Source organism: Grus americana, chromosome 22, assembly GCF_028858705.1.
Source record: "Grus americana isolate bGruAme1 chromosome 22, bGruAme1.mat, whole genome shotgun sequence".
Classification (NCBI taxonomy): Eukaryota; Metazoa; Chordata; class Aves; order Gruiformes; family Gruidae; genus Grus; species Grus americana.
The window spans coordinates 5,624,105-5,650,387 of NC_072873.1; the positions used below are offsets into that span (position 1 = coordinate 5,624,105).

Genomic DNA, 26,283 nt, shown 5'->3' on the forward strand with positions numbered 1-26,283 from the left:
TTCTCATGGTAATAAAGACAATCTAGAACACTGATACACAGAACTGTGCATTTGTACAGGAAGGCAGGAATTTGCAAGAGAGACTAGGGGAATGAGAACATGCGTTCGGCTTGGATCTGGCATCCATCTCCTTGAACAATACTTAGGCCTTTCCACAGTACCTCTGTAAGGCCCTGATAACAAGTGAATGTCGCAAACACCCGTCGTCACATGGGCAGGGATGGGCTGATGACAAGGGAGTGTTGACCAAGAACAGAACCTGCAGAGGCAGGATAGCATCTTGTGAGCCCACTCCTCTATTCCTGAAACATGAAGATGAAGACCATCTGTGTCCTGTGCGCCATGTGCCTGTGAAAGATCACCACTCACTTGGTCAGCCCTGAAGCGGGGGGACAGTGAGACCTCCAAGACCCCCACAACCCACCAACTCATTTCTAGAATATTTCTGAACATTCCTGAGCGCATACTGCGCCTGCTCAGTGATGACAGACCCCCGCCTATGGGGCGGGCACATCAAGTTATAAAAAGGGGAAACAAGTTTTTGGTGCGTGCCCACCACCTGAAGACTACAACTATGAGCAGAGAACATCGCTGGATCCAAGGGTGGTGATATCTTTTCTCTTTCTCTCCCTCTCTCTCTCTCTTTCTTTTCCTCTCTATCACTCTTTAACTTCCTTTTCAGCACATTAGGGTAATATCATCACAAGTTTTGCTAAACCATTACCTTTCGTAGTTCTGCTAAGTTTTAAGTATTGTTATGACTTTTGCCAAGCCTCTATCTGTTGTAGTTCTGCTGAGTTTTAAGTAAATCTGTGATTTGTTTGAACCTCTAAAGTAACTGTCATTACTTCTGATTACTGTGCAGAGAATTAAAAAGTTAATCTCACCCTAACCCACCGAGTGGGATGGGACAACCTCCATCAGTATCTTCCATGTCCCTTAAGTCAAGGGTTTCATGTCTCACTTCATGATAAACCACTTCTGCTGACCTCACCTGGTGGAACAGATAGTTCTAGCCCAAGATATTGTGTGGAACCACTGGCCAAAGGATAGAAAACCACTCTGATACAGGAGATAATTGTGAACTGAGCACAGCAAAAAGGTGGTTTTCTCTTCAAAGTTATACTGCCTGGACTCTTATCCCAGACTGAACTTACTGTCTACACTTCAGCACATACTTTGCTCCACTTTCATAGTATCACAGTGACAGAGATTTGCAATGTTCAGGGTCTTCATTCCAGTAAAAGCTTCAAAGCACTTACCCCACTATACTGGGCCTGGCTAGAATAGAATTAATTTTCTTCATAGGAGCTCATACAGTGGTGTGGTTTAGATTTTTGAACAAAACAGTACTATTAATACATTAATGTTTTAGTTTTTGCTGAACAGTGTTTGCACAGCCTTCTCTGTTTCTCATTCTGCCCTCTACCCCCCGTGAATAGGGGGTATGCAATAGGCTGGGAGTGGACACAACTGAGCAGATAATCCAAAGTAACCGAAGAGATATTCATACCATATAATGTTATGCTCAGACAGAAAAGGGAAAAGAGAGGATTTTAGGGAGTGTTAGCCATCTTTTGCTCAGGAATTGGATGGGCATCAGTCTACTCACTGGACTGATGTGAGTGATTGCCTTTCCATCACCTGTTTTGTTTTGTTTTCTTCCCTCTTCTTCCAGTCATCATTCACTTATTAAACAATTATTATGTTGTTTGTTTGTTTGCTTGTGTGTTTTATCTTGACCTTCAAGTTTTCTTGGGTTTCTTCTTCCTTTCCTCTGTATAGATTTACCTAGCTAGTAATGGGCCCCCCATGCATTCAGATTTGGTATTGTGGTATTGTGATATTCATTATAGGATGTTCTGGGGAATTATTAAAAGTAGAGAGATCAAAACAAAAAATTCACCAAGTTGAGATGAATCAAGGAGAAAAAGTGTGTGAAGATGAAGAGAATTAAGAGAAGGGTGGCTAGAAAGGGCTAATAGTGTCTAAGTAGGCTGCTGGTCAGTGTGCTTGGCCAGCCCTTTCCTCAGTCACTACAATCTATTCTATATCTTCTTTATTTCTAAGTACTTCCCACATGTGTGTTTGTGAGTTTGCACTCTAGATTGTCTGTGTGCATGTGTTTGTGTGTGTAAATGCCTGTTCTGACAGTGAATTTTTAGTTGGACTAACTGGGAGTATGGAAACCTGAATGTGAAAAGACCCATGGCCCGAGCTGGAGACTGACTAACAGTTCCAGAGTCTGGGAAAGATACTGGAGGGAGCTGAAGTCTTGGCCAGAGATCAAGAGATACCCATACATAGAAGTATATGTGTAAGTTGAGTGAATTAGCATGTATGTATAGTCCAGTAGCATATTTTAAGCTTGATCAGCAGGAAGATCAGGCTTTCTCTGTTGTTCATGTTTGTATGAGTGCTGCCTGTATTTGCATGGGTGCCAGTAAAGGTGCTGTCCTCAATGTTTTGATCAATGTGGTTGCCATGCCTGTACTCAGTTTTCCTGAGCCAATGCTCACATTTCCCATATGTGCTCTGTTGCTACTGGTGGGACTCATGAGTGGGGAAAAGCAGCAGCCTTCCTTCTAGCAGGATAGCATGAGAGGATTTCTCCGAGTCCTTCAATCCACTAGACAAGAATATGCTTAACAGAAAGGGTGTGTGCAGTGAGAGGAGGATCGTTGTCCACCAAAATCTCCTCATGAGCTTCAGGAATGTGTGACTTCTGATACTAAGACTCCTCTTGTGTTAGCTTTCATAGTCTTAAAAGGTTTCAAAGTGACTTGAAACCACATGGTCAGCAGGAGAAAGCAGGGGGTGGATCCCTTATCCAACTCTGATGGCATGGCCAGTCTAGTTAGATCCGTGACCTCACTGCTCATTCCTATCTCATGCACTGCTCTCTCTCTCTTCACCAAAGTCTACTGCTTGTTCACTGCCCTCTTGTGGCTCACACAGCTTTGCCAGTGCTTTTCTCAGTCACCTGAACTGTTTCATTCACACAGCATTTCCTGTTTTTTTCCCTGTTAAAATCGCAGTCCTAAATGTGATGGACCTCTGTCGTGGTTTAGCCCCAGCCGGCAGCTGAGCACCACACAGCCACTTGCTCACTCCCCCCTTCCCTTCCCCTCCATCCCCGCCCCCCCCCCCCCCCCTCCCCGGGGGATGAGGAAGAGAATGGGAAGGAAAAGGCAAGACCTTGTGGGTTGGTATAAGGAGAGTTTACTGGGACAGCAAAGGGAGAGGGGAAAAAACCCAAACCAAACCAGTACTTAACAGAATATACAAAACTGGTGATACACAATGCAGTTTCTCACCCAAGAACTGTACAACTCAGACCACGTGCTCAGACCTGTCCCGAAACCGGACCATCCCTGAGCCACAAGTCCTGGAGCTGCTGCCACCCCCCCCGACTAGCCCCCCTTTTATACTGAGCATGATGTCACATGGTATGGAATACCCCCTTTGGCTAGTTTGAGTCAGCTGTCCCATCTGTGTCCCCTCCCAACTTCTTGTGCACCCCCAGCCATCCCACTGGCAGGGTGGTATAAGAAGCAGAAAAGGCCTTGGCTCTGTGTAAGCACTGCTCAACAATACCAAAAACATGTCTATATAACAAAAACATCTCTATATTATCAACACTGCTTCCAGCACAAATCCAAACCATATCCCCATACTAGCTACTATGAAGAAAATTAACCCTCTCAGCTGAAACCAGGACAACCTCACTCAGCCAATCTATCCATCTTAGCTGTACCCCAGCCCCTGTATTCCCAGTAAGCCTCAGCCCAGGCAGCAAGTTCAAATCTGTCTGGTTTTTGCTGCCTCACCCTAGCCCACCCCATTATTAATTCCTCTGTTTCATTAAATTTATGATGAAACATTGTTCTGGCCCTATTTTATTCATGCTAAAACTATACCTGAAACCAGTTCAACTTCACCCTCACACCATCATCATCCAGCCAGCACAGTGAAATGGAGAGGGGTTTGGTCTAATTGCCTCATACATGCTCTCTACTCACTACTATGAGCAAATTAAATCACACAGGCAGAGAGCTTGTGCTTATTTTAGTTTTCTTTTAACATCCAGCTGGAAAGATTCATTTTGCTGTGATCCCAGATAATTTACATGGATCGCAGGGAGAACTGCAGAAGACTTCTTGCCCATCCACAGTACCATACTGTCCATATTGTGTCCAATCCATCCCCCATTAGGGGAAGAAATTTCATCTTTACTTTCCAGAGACAGCAGCTGAAGACACTAACTACAGGTAGAGCAGGGAGAAGAGGCTGCTACCAGAGCAGCTGTTCTAGTTTAGGGGGTGGATGACAACACGACACATAGGAGGGTAGTGGGGAGAGGGCACAGTAAAAATTTAATTGTATGGCTCTCCTGAAATAAAGGCCCCTTCTCAATAGCAGGATGAGAAGCTCCTACTGCTGTGGCTTCTGTGGTGGGTATCATAAGATAAGACTGAAGCTGGTGCAGATTGAATGACTGAAAGTTCAAATGGCAACAATGGGTTGAGTACTGCAGGGAGGAGATGCCATACAAGTCACTCTTTATTACTCCTTTTTTCTAGAACAGGCATGTTTACCCACTCTGTGTTGCCAGTTCACCAATGCTGACCCATGAACATAATCTGTTCTGCATCTGTTAACCTATTGAATTTTGCCACGGTATTATCATTATTTTCATCTCTCTGTATTAAGTCCTTGCTTTGGGCTGGTTCTGCTACATTGCTTTGACAATTTCTCCCAACCTTCTGAAAGAAACAAGCAAGACATGATTACTCTTTCCCCCATGGGCAGAGTATTTCAGGAAAGTAGGTTAGTGTGAATGGTTCACACCAGCTACCCCAAGAACCTTGTTTCAAAGGTATATCTCTCTGGTATGAGCTGAGATTTCAGAGTGCTGGAGTTTCCTTTACTGTTGGTGGTTCCCATATCATCTTACCTACGAAATGAAATGCAGGCCACAGAACTTAGTTTCTCCTGTTAAACACCAGAGCAGAATGACTGGCCATGATGAACCTCCTATAATAACAAATATTAAAAGCTACCAGATTTGAAAGTGTTGCAGTGTATGCCCAGGAGTTCAGATGTCAAGGAGTGAAAGAGTCCTGCAGGGAGCAGAAACTGTAAGATTAACCTAATCTCAATAGCCTTATTTAGCCCATGCCCATTTAGGTCAGTCTTGAGTTTCAGAGCCCAAAATGTGCTACAGACTGTTACCATGAAGGAAACCTGCCACTACAGGACTAAGTATTTCCACAAATATACATGGCCCATACAGAACCCCCATTAGGTTCTAGAAATGAGTCAGAAGCCACTCCAAGCTTTCTTTTGACCTGGATGTCATGAGCTAACAATGCCTGAAGGTGGGCCTGAATCTTGAAGACAGTTGGCAATGAGTAATGGTAAACATTAAGTTCCTCTTACTCCACCACCCTGATGTGGTGCACCCATATTAAACCCCTTCTTCTACTGAGTTAATTCTAATCTAATATCCATCATGATGACCAGCATCAAGCCCATGTGATATCTGCCCTGGCTCAGTGCCTGAGCTATCCCATCATGCTTTCTCTCTTGCCTGGTCTGTTCCACCCAAGCTATCCTAGTATGCCAACCTGTTCAATTCACCTTAATTTACTAATCCTGCCTGCTCTGAGTTTATACTGTATCCCAGCATTCCCCATTCATGCTGGTCTGATGCCTAAGACTGATTTAGTCCCCTCGCAGTAATGTATAAGTCTATTCTGTTCATACAGACACAATCCATCTTGCCATGACCCATCCCCATGAACCCTCTATCCTGGCCAGGTTTAACCTTAGCACAAGGAAGTAATTTGGATGGAGCTCTGATTTTTAAACATCAGCCGAATTTTCTTACCTTAATATGATGCAGGCTGCAAAGGCAGAGCATTTAGTAGTTCTTATTCATAGTTACCAACTCAGCTCTTTGTGTGTTGCATGTTCAATACTGCCTCTGAGGGTGGTGGAAAACACGTCTCCAGTCTCCAGAGGCATTGGGCAGGGAAGCTCCATGTAGTGAGCAGGCACGGACAAGAGACATGTTCCAGCCCTCAGACAGGACGTTGCAAGAGAGTGGGACTGTAGAACCCGTGGGGTTCTTTGTTCTTCACTGAAAAGTGGGAGTGAGACACTTGCAGTGCCATGCCTTCTACTGTGTCAGGTTTCATGTGTAAAATCGGTTTGGCAGTGGCTGAGAAATTAGACAGCAGGAGAGGATTGCAGGGGGGAAGTGCTGCAAAAAGAATATTACATCACTCCCCTCACCTAGTTCAACACTGTTATTTCATTGTACCATCCTGGTCTATGCTTTCTAAAGTGATTCAAAGGGGTCAGGTCGTACTGAGACTGAGTGTCTCTGACTCTCATATCTCAATCTGTGGTCTGTTCTGTTCACCTTAAATGATTTGATTACTTTGGCCTAACTATAGTAACTTGATTCACCAGAATGCTTCAGACTCACATCCCCACTAATCTTTGTCAGGAAGCTGTCAGTGTCACACAGATTTGTCTTGTCTGGCCTATCTTCAGTAACCTTTTACTGCCCACCCCTTGAGCAAACCAGGTTTGAGAATGGTGTTATTTTCTTGCTCTATTTTCAAATCTGGGAAATCATTCTCAAGGAACACAGTTGCAATAAAATGGGTAACAGCATTAGACTGGGATTACCAAACGGGAATTACAGAGCAAAGAGCAACACCATCATAACAGATATTATGAAAACCCAGACAAATGGACCTTTGAGAGACACTGTCCCATCCACCTAAACCTTCTGCATAGTCTGGCCTATTCATGTGTCCTAAGTATATGGGTCAAATCTAGCTGTTCTAATCTCATGTTCTGACTTTTGTTATTCGGCTGAGTGCAGAGGACGGATTGTCATTCAGCAAGAGGCTTATTCCCAGGGCAGAGCATATGGTACTTCTTTCCACAGACCTCTTTGCCTCGTTCCCTCAAAACTTGTTGTACAACTGGCATCCTGGAACAAATAAAGTAAGACACTGTAGGGAGGGCTGATGGACTAGCCTCAAGACCTACAGCCTTGGGAGAAAGATCAGAGAGTGTTTTCTTTTTCTGCAGCAGTTTCCCATAACTCTTAGAATGATCTAGGGAATTGTGACCCCTCTGTTTTGAGATATCACCCTTCAGCTGGGTTTGAAAATGATCATGAAAATGGTTGAGTTTTAAAGTGACCCAATAAGCAGTGAAAGACAATACTTCCATAGACAAAGACAACTGAGTTCTCCCTAATTCCATGTTTCCTTTCCACCTTTGTTAAACTACTTCCCTTGACAAGCTTTTGACACTGTGCTGTTCTACTTTCATATATCAGTGTTAACTCTCAATTTCAATTTGATCCTTCAAGCCTAACCTGCCTAGAATAAATTAAGTCACTATCCTAATCTGGTCTTAACCTTCAGGCTTTGCCCTGATCTATTTCAGTCATGATGTCCCATACTCTTTCTTAATTGGGAAATTTAACTGATCCACAGTGCCAAACTGATGGATCTGTTGTAAAACATTGCTCCAGTTTCTTTTTATCTTAATAGCCCTATGTTCCTCCTCTGTCATGGCTAGGAATTAATCCTCCAGTGAACAGATTAAGCCCTAAAAGATGCAGAAAATTCAAGATACACATTAACCTACTGACTTCCTGTTGTCCATGTATGTTTATGTCCAGCTCTGGTCCACCCATCTTCACTTAGATACGCACGGTGCTTCAGTTATACTCACACATTAATTTCACTCAGGCCTCACAGAATGTTTTATAGATTGCCTTGGGTGGAGACACCTAAACAAAATGACTAACCCCTGCTATTGCAGCCCAGCCAATTTGGAGCTGCCAATGCCAGTAATGGCCTCAGACATACAAAAATAATATGTATCATGAGTCAGAATTTGTCAGGTCTTGTCTGGATCTGAACTTATTTTTATTTACTTTTAGTTTTACATGCGAAGTCATTTAAGAAACTGGCTCTGCCTGCAACTTGCTTTTGGATCAGAGTTGTCCCTGCTGTAACAGCAGAAATACTTAATGATCTTGTATTTATGACTAGCCAGAGGTTTTGTGCGTTTTTTAGAGGAAATCATCTGTCTACTAATGACCATATTTTTATATTTTTTTTACTTAGTTTTTTCTTAGCTTTGTGCATTTGCATGTTTTCAGTTCAAAAGATATAAAACTATGACTGGAGAAGGACTATCAGACTGAAGTAATCACATAACTAAATTTATGAGCCAAATAGAAATAAGTGCTAGCAAAAAGGTTATTTGAAATGTAAAATAACCGTGAGTGTACACAAAGGAGGAAGAAATCCTCCCACTGGTGACACCATGCTCCTTCTTGAGGATGGAATAAAGGATGGAGTAATTCAATATTCCTTGTGTCAGGTGTTACTTGATTCAAGAACCAGCAATGTGCCATTGCCCCATAGAAGGCTAACAGTATCCTGGGCTGCATTAGGAAGAGTATTGGTGGCAGCTCAAGGGCGGTGATCCTTCCCCTCTACTCACTACTGGTGAGGTCACACCTGGAGTCCTGCATCCAGTGCTGGAGTCCCCAGTACAAGAGAGACTTACACTCTTGTACTTGGTGGTGAAAGGGGGTCAATGTGGGGGGAAAGGACTGAGACCACTTTCAGACTCTTCCCCCTGACAGAGAGCCAGGCTTGTTCACCAAAATAGTAGGAACTTTATTTTAAATGTTTCTGTTCATAATGAATGTGCTCTAAATTAAATACTCAGCCACCATTGATTGAGACTAGGTATCTAAGGAGGAAGAAGGCGGGGTCCATCAACTGAAAGTGAGACACCTCCTAAGCCCGTAAAACTGCGGGGGAGTTGCTCAAGTTCCTGTGGTGTGCCCAGGCACTTCTCCCTGGGAGATATTTCTGAGAAGATAGTAAAGGAGAGATGAAAATAGGAGACTCTCCTATTGCTTGAAAAGCTTCTCTCCCACCCCAGTTTCAGACAATTGATCACTTAATATTAATTATACTAGAACTACACAAGAGGCAAGAAACACCCTGCAGTGAACCTGTCTGGAGTGATTTACAGCTTTTTGATAATTGCAAGAAAAATGGCTTTGGGAGTTGTTATGAATGCACTCAACTCTTTAACCAAACTAGCAGTACTTTGGTACAGGCTCCAATGGAGGTAAAGGCCTAAGCTGTAACTGGACCAAGAGCTCCTCTAGTTCCAGGCTGTTCTCTAAAAACCCACAAAGGAACAGAGTGACACAGTGAGCGTGATGCATATGAGATTGGATGATGAGATTAACACATAAATAGCTAGTTACTTTTCCACGAGTTGTTTACCAAGAAAAAAGAAAGTTGTGGGTACAAGGAGTCTTATGCATACCTTTTCCACCACATGTAATTTGACTGCAAGCCAACCACTTTATTCCATAAATATGACAGCCTAAGTGAGCCTCCTTTGAACTTTCTCTGCAAACAGTTGACTGCATGGCGGTGCTCTCCCCTTGAGATGGGACACCTCTCAAGGTTGTTCCTCGAGCCAGAGAGACTTTTCACAAACAGCAGATCTTTGGTAAGTGATCAGTAAAACACATAGCCTTGTATTATGGTAACTATAATTTGTGTCTTGGTGGCTTTGATTCTATCTCGGTAGTTTTGTGCAGTAAGAGTGAACCTTGCCATTGAACTTTGTTAAGTTACACTTTTATAGCATATTTCAATAAAACTACTTTTGATGATACCTTTGACAGTGGTTCTTTAAGCAGTCTAAATCACCCATTTGTGACAGGAGTACAGCAAGAAGAATAACAGATATACTTGCTCTTGCTCGTGTGGCCATTCAGTGGCCCACAGCAGAAAAGAGGGGGGGGGGGGGGGTGATTGCAGCTATGTGACAGGACTAGTTTGCCCCAAATTTTTCTTGTGCACATTTTTTCAGTTATTTGTCTATTCTCAATATTTTTTTAATGGAATGAGAGCAATAGAAAGCTTTAATGAAGTCACTGAGCTAATGACTACATCATTGAAATCTTGGTATATCTGAAGATACAACTAACACTGAAAAAGGAAAATTGAACAACTTTAAATATGATTTAATTTTCTTTTAATAGTCCACATACATTTAGGATTTGTAAATTCATGACCATTTTTATATAATCAAATAGTTTTACAGCTTGAACAATCCGGAAGAACTTTTCATTTTTTCAGAAATTAAGATGTAAATGGTTGAAGCTTGCTAGCAAAGTAGTTAAAATTCTTAAATCTTCATATTGTTAGGACACTTTTTCAACAAAATACATTAAGGTATACCAGTGAAAACTAGCTCTTCAGCTGTGCTGGAAAGGACCTTATCAGGTGCTGGTAATTACTAATACTGCAGTAATGCACAAGGGCTGCTCAACTGGATCTGCGCTTCGCAGTGTAGAAGCATCACACCACCTTTAGACACAATACAGCGTGTATCACCTGTCAGCAGGGTTGGATGATCTGGATAAACTTTCTTTGATCAAAACTTAACAGAAGTACAGCCTACAACCCCATAAATAGACTTTGATGACCCTTTTGTTATAATCTGAACCTGTTGATTGATTTTAGAAATTGTAGCTTTGTTTCCTCTGGGATTTTGTATTTGGGTTTATATTATTGCTGGTCATATACTAATCTGTAAGAACTGTTATATGATAAGACCATACAGAATGAAAGTTTATGATGGATATGTGTCTCTAAGGTCCATTAAGAGACCTGTTAATTGGACTGGCACTTATATACCAGGATTTATTTTTTCTTCCTGGCATCTGAAAACATCCAGACCTCTTAAGATAAACTGATTAAGACAGCATTGAAATATGTTTTGCTGGGATTATTAATTTTGCTGGTGGTGCATGAGTGGGTACAATTGACCTTATGTTGTGGCAATTGGCGTGTGAGAGGCTGGAAAGATGCATAACTCAAGCAAAGGCTAAAACAATAATGTTGAATATATTAGAGGATAAGGAAGAAGTGCTTGGATAATGGTTCTAAATTATTATAAAATCTAGAGGCAAGAACACATGATGTGACAGCATGGCCTACATGGAGATTGATCCTGGACTCCCAGGAGTTGTGAGCACTCAGGACAGTAGTATCACGACTACAGAGCAAAGGTGAGTGAAAAGAGAAATAGATATACAGATCTTTGCTTTCTTATCTCCTGTACTCTGCAATAAAAATTAGGTTAATAGAGAAAAATTTCAACAAACAGCGTATTTTGGCCTTTTCTATTATCATCAGAAATTCAGAAAGAGACACACAGGTAAATTAATGACTTTATAACCTCCAAATGTCTTTTACTGTCTTGACACTGATGATCTGTCATCTTTCTTGCTTTCTTTGTTTTAGAAGCTTACTTCTTGCTGTCCTTACACACAGAGCACATCCTCTTCACCTGGATGATGCAGGGCCAGCTCAGCTCTTCATCCCAGTAGTACTCTGGGGAGAGCAGGTGTGTGGGCTTGTGATACAAGAGATACTTGTTGAGGTGGCTCTCATCATGCCACCTAGCTTCAATGCCATTTTCTCTGTCCTTCATGATCCCTTTAAAACAGGCTTTGGTCAGTTTGTAGACCTCAGCCACACTTCCCCAAAGTAGCTTGCTGTATAATAGAAGTCTCCTTCTCCCTTAGGGATAGCAGCTTGTGACTCAGTGCGTGTCTCATATGATCTGCTCTCATGACTTGTGGTGTATTGCCAGGAGCTAATGGTCCCCACCAGTGCATCAATGATCTCCACACCAATGTGTTCGAATAGCTGGACATCAATGTCTATGGAATAGTCGACCTCATACTGGAATCGGCTGCGGATATATCTGCTGATGATATTCATATGGCTCATGGAGATATCCTGCCACTGTGAGTGGTTCTGAACAGCAATGACAAAGATGTGATTCTCAGGGGCCATCTGAAGGTGAGAGATCTGCTCAGGATTGTGAATAAGTAGAAGTTCACCTGGTGCCCAGCAAAGAAGTACTTGTTGGCAGAGCTCACGAACCCTTCTATGAACTGGACATATCTGAGAGACAAGGAAGGGAAAAGAGTGGAGAGGGGTTCCTCCTGCTGAAGAATAGCAGCTTTTCAAGTTCATTTTGTTTCTTCTTTTCTATCCATTGCTTTCTTCTTATGTCAGTGCTCTTTATTTAATATAGCTGCTACCTCTTCAACTCCTCCTTATGCTGCTGCACATTATATAATTTTTCAGTTTTCACTCTATTCCGTTGGTCTTTCATGCTCACTGTACAGAACACATACCTTCTACCCTGCTCCTTAGTATCACTGCAGAGTACAAATCTCCTCACCCTTCACTCTTACCTAATGCCTGGCTCCCTGGCACTCTTTCTGCAGTGTAACTTTAGAACTTAGTGTTTTAGAGAGGATGAAAATCATCAATGAAATGATTTTGATTGCCTTGAGATACCTGAAGTCTCTATTTAAATCTAGGATGCTTAGTGGAGATAGAGGGAGTGTAGTTCTTTACTCATTCAGAAACTCAAAGAGGAACCTCCCTCCAAACTTATAAGCTATAACGGCATGGTTAATAATTTTACTGGAGCTAATATTTTAACACTAAACTCTAAGAGGAACCCATTAAAGATCTCAGCTTTGCAAAATTTTTGTATTTTTACCCCAGGTTAGAGGCAAAGCTGCTTGTTAGAAACATAGCAGGAGCTGGAATTTTCTTCTCAAAGGATCAAAATGCTAGTTATATTTCCAAGGATATTTTTTGCTCTTTGCAAGGCAGTATCTCCTGCTTTTTCACAGCCAGTTGCCTAACTTGGGAAGTTGACACTCACATGTTACATTTCTCCCAGTCTAAAGCTGCTCATATTCTGTCTTTGGAACCTTTCTCACTCCTGCTCCACCAGCGGTATTGCAACATAGCTGGCAGGTGAGAGGTTTAAGTGTTTAAGTATTTGACAAGAAATAAATGACAAACCAATACTTTTTAACAGCAAACGTGACCAGTCCAGTGACCAGGTTCTTCTGCATATATTGGGCATTCAGGATCTCTTTACTGAATGTGCCTTCCCAAACAATTGGAGCCAACCAGGGTGTCAACACCAGTACATCCCGCCTCCTGCAAGGAGTTTGAGAATGAAAGTAGTCTTTAGATGGCCTATAGAATTCATGAAGATAAACACATACTTCTTCAGTAGAGATGTCTTAACCTTTGAGTTAATTATCCCAGAGTCTCTCTGAAATCACTAGGGATCAAGAAAGTATTGTTGGTGAAATCTGAGATATAAGTCATCTTATCCTGGAGTAGACACCTAAAATAAGTCAGATGCCTCTAAAATACTTGCTCCTCTACAAAGTATCTAACTGCAAAAGAACTGGAGAAAGTTGAGAACCTGTGTTCCCAATTCAGCCTTAGTTGACAGGAAAGTTATAACTACACCTGAGTGTATACAGCTGTACCTGACTGCTAGTGCAGCTTCACAGAGCCATGTGAGCCGAACCATTTGTGTCCACACAGCATTTAATTCTTTCATCCAATTTTAACATCCAGACAGTGTACTGACTCAGTCCAGCATGTATCCAGAGTGCAAGCAACAGTGCGAACAACACACACAATCAGGGGACTTAGACACAAGTATGGGTCCAGCATATATCCGGAGTGCAAGCAATCATGTAAACAACACACATAATCAGGGGATTTAGACACAAGTATGGGCTTGAGCCCTGAGTTAATTTGAAAGTACAGAGAAAACCAAAATCAGCACAATGTCATTTACTGCTGAGATGCTTTGGATCACGTTTTGGAGGTGCCACTGACTATCGGGCCCCTTAGCCCCTACAGTGATTAAATTTATCTGTATGATTATTCAGATTTCATAAAATTGAACCAATATATTCCTAAGGCATTTTTCTACCCAAAAGTAGATGTCCATATTGTAGATGCACACATCTGAAGAAGTCCTCAGGCATCCATTATTTTAAGTGAAGAGAAACAAGCACTTCTGTGGTAAATCAACCTTAATACAAATATATAGAATGTGTTTATACCACACACATATTTACGGTTCCCAATTTACTGTAAAGGGAGACTAAGGGACTAGATGTGGACACCTACAATCCTCGCACTGCAAGGGAGACCTTCTGATAATTTCTAATTTGCTCAGTGCAGACATCTGCATATGAGCAATCTAGGCCACATTAATAGTCAGTGGCAAGAAACAGGCATTTCTGGGGAAAGTCCTCCAAATTATTTTAAATATTTGGATGAAGTACACCTAAGAATTGCCTATTTATACTTACTGAATATAAATTCATTAGTTAAAGGTAGATATCGTTAGGAGAGCTGCTGAATCTGGTGGCCCAGTAGAGGCAAGGCTGCTGCAGCTCAGTGTCCCCTGGTGGAACCAGTAGCAAGGCTGAGAATGTAGTCCCAATAAACATGCACACAGGCACACATGTACAATATACACATATATATGTCTGGCCACACAGATAACGCAGACAGAAAACACAGCACTTACTTACACAAATGCAAACAGCACCAACAGTGTCATCCCATCCCCTTTTTCATCTACTCAGAATGAATGCCCTTTATTAAAAAATATATATATAAACACATATATTACACACACATATATATGCACATGGCTCCCTCCAGCAGTTGTCCTTGCAGAATTTATCCAGTAATTGGCCCTGAACCCCCATCCTCCCAGTTACCTTCCAAGCCCACATGCTCACTGGCACTGACACGTGAGCAGTATTGATCCCCCATGCTCATACATGCACAGACACATTCCTGGTAGATCCCTCTACTAACTGGCCCTAGACACTCAGTGTATTCAGTAGCTGACCTGTAGATCTCATCTCCAGTTGTCTCATACACAGACACACACATGCAAATGGGTCTCTCAGGCAACCCCCTTACAGTCTCTCCAGTAGTTGGCTTGGACATCCTGGTAGCTAGATCTTAGACCATATGATCTCTCCGGTATCTGAAGCAGTCTTATGGCCACTTTGATACCTACCTCCAAATCACTTATCCTACTTATCAGCAAGTACAGCTTGGCATTTGATAGCTGTTACACCCTGACATATGTACCCACGCAATATGCATGCACTCCAGTCTCTCCAGTTGCTGGCATCCCAGACATGTGGGCCTCCATAACCTGTGGTCCCCAATCCGGTTGCTATCACTTACATCTGCATTCATTCCAGTTGTTGGTACCACAGATGCACAGGCCCCTGAGACCAACTAGAGTCACTAGCAGTTAAATTTTCACTTGCTTTGATCTCTCCAACTGCAGGCACCGCAGACACACAGGTCCCCAACCCATGGTCTGACTACAGTTGCTGGTATTCAGGCCTCCATACAAATACACGCACACAGAAGAACCTCTTATCTATGAATGTAGGTAGAAGTAGAGCTTGGTGAGAAGACAGAGAAGACTGTGCTGACAAGGTACTGGGCATTGCCACACAAGTATACTGACCAGAATGCCTTTACTTGCAACCACTCCCTTGTATAACCTTATCCCTTTATTTTCCCATGCTTATTCCTCCCTAAATCACCTTGATCCCTCCCTTTCTCCACTTGTGGTTCCTTCTCTGAACATCCCGAATTCAGTCTTGCATAAACCCAAAATATTCTTCTCTGCCATCTCATGCGCTTGTAGGCAGTAACTCCTCTCAGTCTGAAAGTTGCTCCAGGGATCCTCTCCCTTTGACTCATCTTAGTAGATTTCATCCCAGGACAATGGGGCTGACTGGCCTCCTGTTACAGCCTTGGTAGGCACCTTCACACTGTGATTGTTTCTCTTATTAGGCTACTGGGGTTCCCTGCTTTCTATTGTCCCTGTGTGATGGTCTGTGTTGTGTAGAAATGAATCTTTTATGGCATAACCTAAAAAGTATCTATATGACAAATCTCTGAAGTTATCTGAGAAGAATCATCCTTGCTACATCTTCTTTTTCTTTTCAATAATTACAGAGTTTTAGAAGAACAAACTTACCATGGTTTTGTTAGAAGCGGCTGAGGATATAATACGCTGTAGAAAAGAAAAAATATATATGACCTTGGAATAATGTACATGGTCATTCATTATTGGTATAATCCAATAATAGTAATAACAAGAATAACAGGGACTATAAGGATATGTGGGATGTAAAGATTTCTGGTTGGAGAATATATCTAGTTAATGGCTATGCAGCATCAAAGGCAAAGACAAGAAACAAAGGGTGTAAACAATTAAGAGAGACACACAAACCTTAATGAGCAGTAGATTATTAAAACAATAACAAAGAAAAGAACTCGTAAGTCAGTGACTAATGGGCTGAGGTGAATTGTGGGAATGTGCAATATTTATGTTTAGTGGAAAAGCCAATGCAGAGAAAGGGAGCAATAGAAAGGGTCCAGTCTCCTGTAAACCAGCTGTTGGTCACTCAGCTAGTCTTGCTAAGCCCTGAACTTGATCACTGCAGTCTGTCCTATCTTCTTTTTGGACTCTATGCTGATTTATTTTCCATGTGACCTTGCTCTCTAGTGTGTGCATGCAGATGGATATGTCAGCAAATGTCAAACTGATCAAGCCTGTGAGCAGGAGACCACAATCTGGAAAGACTTGAGATCAGAGCTGGAGACTGAATAAGTGAGACCCAAAGTCCGGGCATTGATTCTGGACAGAGCTACTGTCTGGACTAGGCTGTGAGCTGCTCACAAGCACATGCATCAACAACATGAACAACAGAATGAAGGGTTGTGTTGTGTGAACTGTAGCTCTGATGAGCAGGAAAGAGGAATAGGATCAGGCAGTCTGAGTTGTTTATGTGAGTCCTGATTATATAAAAACACTGCTCTCTGCTTTGTCTGCGTCAATCTTCTTGGCCACTGTGCCTTTATTCCATGTGTGCTTGCATCTTTCATATTTGTGTTGTTTCACCGTAGGATGGAGATACAGAGTGAGAAGGAGAAATCCTCAAGTCTTAAAGATGAAGAGACTCAGCTTCCTTTAACAGGAGTAATAAAACACAGGCCTGTGTTTTACACTAAAGACACCATGGCAGTTCCCAAATTTTGGAAAAAGGGGAGCTGTGTTATATTGTATGTGAAGTGAAGAAGCTATTTTTGACTCAGACCATAAAATGGCATAAGAGGCCAAGGGACAAATCTTTCCTGGTAATCCCTTGTAGGATGTTCTCAGGCTTTTATTTCAATACACTGATTCATGTATAACCAGAGTCCTCCCAGTAACAGGAATGTATTTCTGAATTAATTTACACAGACACTATTTGGAAGTAATCCATGCAGTCCAGAGGGCCTGTGGATCACTACATGCAAAAGGATAATTTGAGACCACAGCAAAGGATGATGAGATCATTTTGCATCTGAATAGCTCCAAAACAGACCCCATGCTAACAGTGGGAAGGTGTATGCCTAGGTGTGTAGATTGACAAAAACACTATCAGTCTCAGGTGAAGATTTCAGTTTAGAAGGATCTTGCTGACTATGACTAGAGAAGGCCAAGAACAGAACAAATAACACAAAGAACAAAATTTCTCAGAAATTCCCAGGAGAAAAAGATCAACTCCCTCCTTTTAGGTTTGCAATGGTGAAACTTAAATCTGTGAGGAAAAAAAATAATTAAAGAAACATTAATGTGGAATATATATTTAAATTTATACATCTGAAATTAAGTTGAATAAGTACCAGAGTTCAGAATAACAGAATGGCTGAGGTTGGAAAAGACCTCTGGAGGTCACTTGGTTCAACCTCCATGCTCAAGCAGGGACACCTAGAGCCAGTTGCCCAGAAGCATGTCCAGACAGCTTTTGAGTATCTCCAAGGAGGGAGACTTTGCAGCTCCCCTGGATAACTTGGTCCAGTGTTTAATCACTCTCACAGTAAAAAAGTGTTTTGTGTTGTTCAGAGGCAACCTCCTGTGTTTCAGTTTGTGCTTATTGCTTCTTGTCCTGTCACTGGGCACCACCGAAAAGAACTTGGCTCTGTCTTCTTTACATACACCCTTCAAGTATTTATGTACATTGACAAGTTACCCCCTAAGCCTTCTCTTCTCCAGGCTGAACAGTCCCAGCTCTTTCAGCCTTACCTCATGGGAGAGATGCTTCAGTCCTTTCATCATCCTTGTGGCCCTTTGTTGAACTCTCTCCAGTGTGTCCATCTCTCCCCTACTGTTTTTCTAAAGCCAATTCGCAATAGGCAGTTCTAGAAAATAATTCATCCCATTGACCTAAAATGTCCCTTTCACAGACATTTACAAATCATCTGGAATGCTGTTACCACTAAAAATAGCATCAGCCAAGGACTCTTCTTTTTTAGCTTCTGAGATGGGTGGTGACAGGGAAGGGAAAAAATGAATCTAGCTCTTTAACCGAAAACATTTCAGCATTCACGATAATTTCTCAGTTTCCTTTCTGAAAGCAAACAAATGAAAGATTCTGCATCTATGCATTTTTTAATGGTTTCTGGAAGAGTACCTTCACTAAATAGGCATCCTTTCTTATTCATCCAGCCATGTTCTCAGCTGTCCTGACTTGTATGTGCCAGAAACACAGTCATGAGAATAATGCAGTACCGTGTTAATGAAGTCATAGAACTTATCCTTACCGTGGGAGCATTGGAGATGTTTCATTTAAGTCTGTTTGTCTGTAAATGAGAGAGAAATAAAAGACACACATATACCTCATGATGCAGCAGTTTTCTCTTTCATGCCAGGAGGGATGAGCCCCATGAGATCCTTATGTGTTTCAGCAGTACTCCTCCTTAATCCAGTGTCAATAGGCTCCATCACAAATTCTATGATATAATTTATATTACTTCACCTCCATATACAATGTTAACTACATTTAAGTAATATTCCACAGACATTCAGCTGGTCTAATTAGGGTTGAATGCAAAATAATCTATTTTAAGAATATTTTCAGCAGGTCTGTTCCTGTAGTTCATCTTCAGGAAATTTGATTTTACTTCTATATGGTGAACCAATAAGCGCAAATTTTTTCAATACAGTTTGTAGTTTACTCTTGGGTGTATGTCTGCATGCCTGCACTCTCAAGTAGATAGGATGCATGACAGAGAAGATGACACTGCTGTCCATTCTCATTGTTTATGCAGGTCACCAAATGGGAACCCACCATTCCTAGATTTTCCTAGATTCCTAGATTTTCCAGTAGGAAAAACAGGTTCTATAAAGTGGAAACACTTACTGAAAGTAATAGATCAAACAGACTAAGAGAGAGATATAAAAATAATCACCTGTACACATATTAGTGGAACATACCTTCTAGTGGAAGGTGTCCCTGCCCATGGCAGGAGGGTTGGAACTAGATGATCTTTAAGGTCCCTTCCAACCCAAACCATTCTATGATAGACAGAAAGATATGTCTAGCTATATTTTTTTTTTTTTTTCCAGGGGGAGTGGCAGGAATGGTGAAAACACTCTCATATTGGATCCTTTCTAATTTCAAATCAGTTACAAAAATAATGCATTCTCTTTGTCACATTTTTTTATTTGAGTTAGTTTACTTCTTCAGTCACATATGCTAGACACCTTAAAGAATAGTTTGTGTTCCACTGTGAATATATTTAGAGCAGCATTTCTAGAGAGTAACATGACTGTGTATATTATCAGAGGCGATGAAGAGGGGAAGCCTAAGTCAAAAAAGCAGTGGGGATCAGAAATGTGCAATTCATAAGGCAATAAAAGAAACTGATGAAATATGGCTCAGTTAAATGAAATTACACATATTTTGTTCAGAAATATGGAAGTGTTTCATTCTAGTAAACTACCAGATTAAAATCTTTCTTGCTTCCATATTCAGAATCTGTTAGTGAGTTTGTGAACACCAAATTTGAGGGAGTGCGCAATATGCCAAAGGGCAAGGCTGATATGGTGGTGCAACCCACTGTCTCTCAGTACTTGGTGCAATCTCTCCCCCTTCCTTTTTCTGGGCCACATACCTGAGCAGCAGACCAGAGCGTTAAGGAACCTCCTTAATGTGTCTGGTTCTTGCTTCAGTTGGTAACAGTAATGGCCTGGCACATCTGTGCTTGAACTGTGACATTCTTGTTGCTTCATTACTTGAGAACAATAATGACAATCAATCACCTCCTGACAACGTGCTACACCTGTACATGAGCCATGGCCCAAAAGAGGTAGATGCCAGGAAAGTTCTGAGTCTGCACAGCTGGTGGAAAGTACCAGAATATTTCGCCATCTGAGCTGGGCTGAAGTGGAAAAGTACCTGACAAAAGTCAATTATCTCAGACCCTATAAATAGTGATTCTAAGTGAGACCCTTTGACCTCTTCTGGATCACAGTAGGCTGCGACCAGCATCTCCTCTGAACTGAGACACCTCTCAGGCACAAACTTTGCAAGAGTCCTCTGCCAGGGTGAAGCCAGCCTTCTCAAGTCTCAACTATCACCTGTTGAGGAATGCTGATGCATTGTGAGTATTTACTTTAAACTCGAAGTGGGAAATCTTAACTATAATCTAGCTTCCTTCATACTTCATAGTCAGCAGGATTACAGGCAAAATCACCGAATACTTATAAAAGCATGGTATGCAACCAAATCCCATCTTCCCAGAGTATTGGGCTTGTAATAATTGGCATACCTCGAAAGTGGTAGAGAAATAGTTAACTGATGCCAGAGGTTCAACTGAAATTGGACAAGATAAAGGTATAACTTGTAAAATGTTGGGAGTGTGCCTAGAAGCTGCCAGCACCGGTAGATCCTACTGTACTTAAACCACTAATAAAAGGAGCCCCTGCCACACTCAAACCCTTTTTCATTGCAAAGCAAGATGAAATCCAAAGAGATTTGAATCACAATGAATTAATAAATTTAACACAAGCTGCTGGAGATAATGAAGACACGAATTAGTGTGAAGGGAAGTCCCTACCTGGGCAATGTTAATGCATGAAACTATAGAACAATAGAAAGAGAAATGGGATGGAACAAAAGTCCCAGTGAAATGAAAAACACAGGTCGTGCTGTTAGGCAAATTAAACAATCACATCAAAAAGGGTCCCAAGAACCAAAACCTTCTGACCAACAATTAAAGAGCCAGGAGTGGAGAAAGGAGATATGGAAACAAACATTGGCACTAGGAATTCCTAGACCTGCAATTCAGAGCCAGCGTAGCAGTGCTATTTTGAGTCTAATTCAAGCATTTAAGAAACACAACCCTTCAAATACTCCAACTCCTCTGTCGCCGGCTCCTAGAGGGAGATATAACCCTTTGTATCTTGGTAAAGATCAATTACAAGACATAAACCAAAAAAAACCAGTAGTGCCTGGATGGCCATTAAGCATGTCTGTCCAGCAATATAAGCCTATCAATGGTTAAACAAAAATGGCCCTTACATTTTAATTCCAGTAGGTCCTCAACAACAATTAACAAAATTTTTGATTGATACTGGAGCACAAATTTCAATACTTACACAAGATGCTGACAAGCCGGGCATATTACCTGGATGGCAAAGAGTCAAAATTACTGGAGTTACAGGAACTTCTGCTGTGTGCCAAACCATAAAACTTAATTTATGGCTCCCTGGCAAAAAAGCATATGACATCTTTTCTCTTTGCAATTAAAGATCACAACAAAAATATTCTAGGTTATGATACCATGAATGGCCGAACCTGGCGTCTGCCAGACAATAGGTAGCCTGTGGACTTCTGGGTCAATTACCAACTTTTACTTTAATAAAAATCAACAAGCTGCCACAGTACGAGTGCTCCATGCAGCTCCAGTACTTCCTGAATCAAAAGTTACCAATGTCCCGCAGTATCCAATTTCTGCTGTGGCACGGACTGGAATTTCTGAAGTAATTAAAGATTTGTAAAAATGGCAAATTATTTCCAGAACCCACTCCTTATATAACTCTCCAGTCTGGCCGATCCATATATCAGATGGGAGATGGCATTTGAAAATTGATTATCAGCACATGATGGAATAGAGCACAAAATCAGTACCAGATGGATTTATCCAATATCTTAAAAGGGGTAACCTGTTCAGCCTTCCCCACCAAGACCATTCTCTTTCTCTTTAACAGAAACAATGAACTCCACCAATGACAAACAACACATCTAACATCTAAATTGGGTGCCAGATAATCAGTAGGTCCACTTACCATAAGCCAACTGAAATGAAAACATTTTATACCAACTTCTCCAAACCAAAAGACAACAACAACGATTGTTATAAAATAACAGATCCAAATTTAGATTGTTGGTACAATTTCACTTTTACTGAACCTGTAATTGCATTATGATCTTTAAAACAATCCTGACGTATGTGATGGGCTGCCACTTGAATATTGGGAACAGGATTAGGAGTATTAAATAGCAGAGACACTGAAGTCCTAATGAACAAAATAACTGCTACTACCAATGACCTAACCAAATTGGAACGCCCACCAAAATCATCTTTATCCGCCTTAGGAGCAAGTCAATGGCTCCTATCAGACATTTTACCTCATTCAAACAAATTGAAGAAAATGATCATCAATTACCTGTAAAGCTCTCAGAGCAACCCAAGGTAACACCTCTCTTGCCTTGAGCTGTATCCAAGTGCAATTGTGAATACAGTCTATAGTAGCAGCCATTATTAGAGAAAGAGAAGATGGAACCCTATCCGCTGAAATTCGTAAATTCATTTGGGACAATGCCTCAGAATTTGAAAAGGAGTTTCGGTCGTGGTGGCAATTAGTCAACTTCACTTATCACGCAGAAAGTGATAAGATTGTCGCCTTTGTCCTCACTATATGCAATGCTTTGGTATGCAATATATACTCAACCATTGTGTTAGGACTGAATCATAATGGAACCATACTCTATCCCTTACAGCATAGAGTGTGGGCCCATCAAAAGGGGGAAAAGTGGCAAACCATTGATGTAAATGCGTACATTGTATGAGAACAACAGGGTTTCACTTATGAAAGTAATACCCTTAAAGCTCAAGATATCTCTTTGTACATGGAACAAAACATTTGCCACTCTGAAATCCATCCAAATGAAGTTCCTGAAACCATAGTAATATGTGTTGGAAAAGGATGAATACATCAGAATGTGGAAAATGGCTACAGAAATTACACTACTGCAAAAATTTCCTCATGTATATGCCACACATAAATGATATCACTTAACCACATTTAGTGAAACTTTAGTTAATTGACAGAAACTAACCGAACACACAAAATTTCCCTCACAATTATAATTGGATTATGGCATTATTGGCTGCCATTCAGAGGACCTGGAAAGGCTGGAGAAATGGGCTGACAGGAACCACATGAAGTTCAGCAAAGGCAAATGCAACCTGGTCTAGAGTAAGTAACCCCATGCAACAGGGCAGGCTGGGGGCTGACTGACTAAAAAGGGGTCCTGGTGGATAGGTTAAACAGGAATCAGGAATGTGTACTTAGGGCAAAGAAAAGTAACTTCATGATGGCTCTATTAGTAAGAGTGTAGCCATTAGTAAATGGGAGAGATTCTTCCCCTCTCTTTGACACTTGGGAGATACATTGGCACTATAGTGTCCTGTCTGGAGCTCTCCAGGACAAGAAAGAGATTGACACGCAGATGGGAGTCCAGCAGAAGCCACCAAGCTATTGGTTGCTGAAGCACATGAAACAGGAAGAGAGGCTGACATAATGGGCCCTGTTCAGCTTTAAGACAAAAAGGCTAAGGGGAGACCTTGTTGCTATCTAGAACTACGTGATGGAAGCAGGATACAAAGAAGATGAAGCAAGGCTCTTCTCTGATGTGCACAGCAACAGGATGAGAGGGAATAGACAAGTTGGAACCTGGGAAATTCCAATTGCATATGAGGAATTTAAAATGTATGTGCTTTTATAAGTGATGAGAGTGGTCAAATACTGGAATGGGTTGCCCAGAGAGGTTGTGAAAGCTCCATCTTCTGAGGTTTTTAAGACTTGACTAATCAAGTCCTTGAGCAACCTGCTCTAGTTGACCCTGCTTTGAGCAGGGGATTGGATTAGATGAACTCAATAGGTCCCTTTCATACTAAATTATTCTATGATTCTGTGAAAGGGTTTCTTCTCCTTACTTGGTATTTTCTCTAATAAAATATTCTGATCTTTCAACTGTGTCTGTAATTTCAGGGCAGAATTAATGTCAGTGGGCACATCTTTCTACTCTAAGACACTCCAGGAAACATTGCCTAAATCTGTGGAGTCGTCCATATTGGCAGGGCTCCAGGCAAGTGACAAGGCTGCTGGCTGTGCCTTACTCAGGTTAAGCTAGCTGAACAAGATGTGGAAAACTACTGTACAAGACATTAGAAATTGCTGGATATTACAAATAAGAGTGTGGGAATGTGACAAACTACAGGTAGTGCTGTGAAGGATGGCTGGATTTCACAGTTGATTAAGGAGGAGTTTTGTGAGAAATTACCAAGATTCACAGGTAATAGGGTGTTGGGGACTTTTTGGGGACCAGATTCTTGCAAGGCCAACAGCTTCTAGGTAACCATATCAGTCATACTATATAAGTCCAAGATCAGATAACAGTATCGGAAATACCAAATTTAGGTCTAGATGTAGCAGAACTGTGACAACTGGATAAAAAGTAACTAGAGGTCAACTGTTTGTTTGAGAAGGGACTGGGATGGAGAAATACAGGTACACAGTTGGCAAATAGGAGAGTCAAGAAATGGGAAAGTGTTAATAAGGCAAATCATGTAATCAGAGCTGTCTAAGGGTACCCATTGGGTAAACCTGGGTTTCATCATGTCAATGTATATCAGGAAAATAAACCAAAACTGTTTTTCTGATGATACCACAGGAGCCAGATCTCCTTCCATGGTCAGTAGAACCACTGTGGGAGAGAAGTACCTCCCATGCCTAAAGGGGAACACCCAGCACAGATGGACTGAGCATTCTGGTATCACCATGCCCACTCTTATTTCAGCTCTAACAGCACTAGCAACTACCCACCACTTCTTCACATATATCTGCTATGTTCTTATCCCTTTTTGCTTTATCAAGTGTCTAGTGTGAATGGCATATAACCCAGGTCTCCACTAAGTCTAACATAGTTCCCTTGTTACCAAGACAAAATTTTAACTTTTGAGACTATTCAGGTTCAAAATTAATGAAAAAAATGGGACCTGTGTCACAGATCCTAACAATGTGATCTTTATTTTTTCACACAAAAGGTGTCAGTTGCATACCCTCCTTGTGGATAAATCTTGCCCTCTTCTGGCAAGAACATGTGTAGGTATTGTGAATATCTTTAAAGAAGCCCTGAAAAAGTGAAGAGGGATAATTCTAATGTGGTCTGTGCTATATGTTCTAAAGGAAGGAGTTAATGCAGTGAATTGTCCCCTATACTGAACCCATATTTTTGCCTCCCATTAAAGGACAACCCAGGATTCAACATTTTCTTATGGTGGACAATCAGAAATTGTCATTAAGAATAAAACTCAGGAATTATATTATTTGATAAGTTAGCTGTTCTTATAGAACAGAAGACCCAGCTTTGGCAGTAGGTGTTATTCAACATGGATAAAGGAAGAGAACTGTTGTTTTGAAAGATATCCATACATATTCATAGGTCAGAGCTGTGGGAGAGCGGAGGTAAGACATCCTTACCGTGAAACTTGACACAAGCTCTGATTCATGTTGGTCATACTAAAAACAAAACAAAACACAGAAAAGTACCTCAGGTTAATGAAAAGAATATCAGGGACATAAGGCAGGTCCTACTTTCTTATATAGTGGTGTACGTCCCAGGTTTCACTTCTCAAGGCAATCGTTTGGAATTAAGGTCATTAAGCTGTGTGAAGACAAAAGTTTTTTGCCTATAATCAGCTACAACTCAAACCTATTTTAACTGTATAATTCCTTTAACTTGTTACTCCTAATACATGCACATATGTGCACACGTGCACACACACAGTTTAAATAATTCAAAAGGCAGCTGTACTGATTTCAGAGGATTTACTTCTGGCTTACAGGAAAATAAAAGATCCTAGTGGTCCTGTATTTCTATTTACATTATCCTATAAAAGCAACCCCAGATCTAGAAATATGATTAGTTGTCCAGAGTGTTATTTGGGTAAGAACATGACACAGACTAACTGTCTCTAAATCTCTAAGTATGAGATTAATAGACTTTGGCAGGGCCCACTTCTTTCTAATGATTACAGAGGAAGCCTAGATGACTTTCTTAGAAATAAACAGCCAACTTTTAGATGTCTAAATAAGGTGGGATTAAGCTGTCTTTTCATTACATGATTTTGGGGA

At 41.2% G+C, this 26,283-nt stretch overlaps 1 protein-coding gene across 1 annotated transcript; it reads right to left on the reverse strand.

Annotated features, from left to right (window-relative positions):
- Positions 1 to 11,391: 11,391 nt before the first annotated feature.
- Positions 11,392 to 25,658, reverse strand: LOC129195208 (histo-blood group ABO system transferase 1-like). The gene is given in 6 exon segments (XM_054801045.1): positions 11,392 to 11,630; positions 11,633 to 11,974; positions 11,977 to 12,056; positions 12,984 to 13,118; positions 18,621 to 18,659; positions 25,630 to 25,658. Coding segments are annotated over 6 exon segments (864 nt in total).
- Between the last annotated feature and the right edge of the window lie 625 nt (positions 25,659 to 26,283).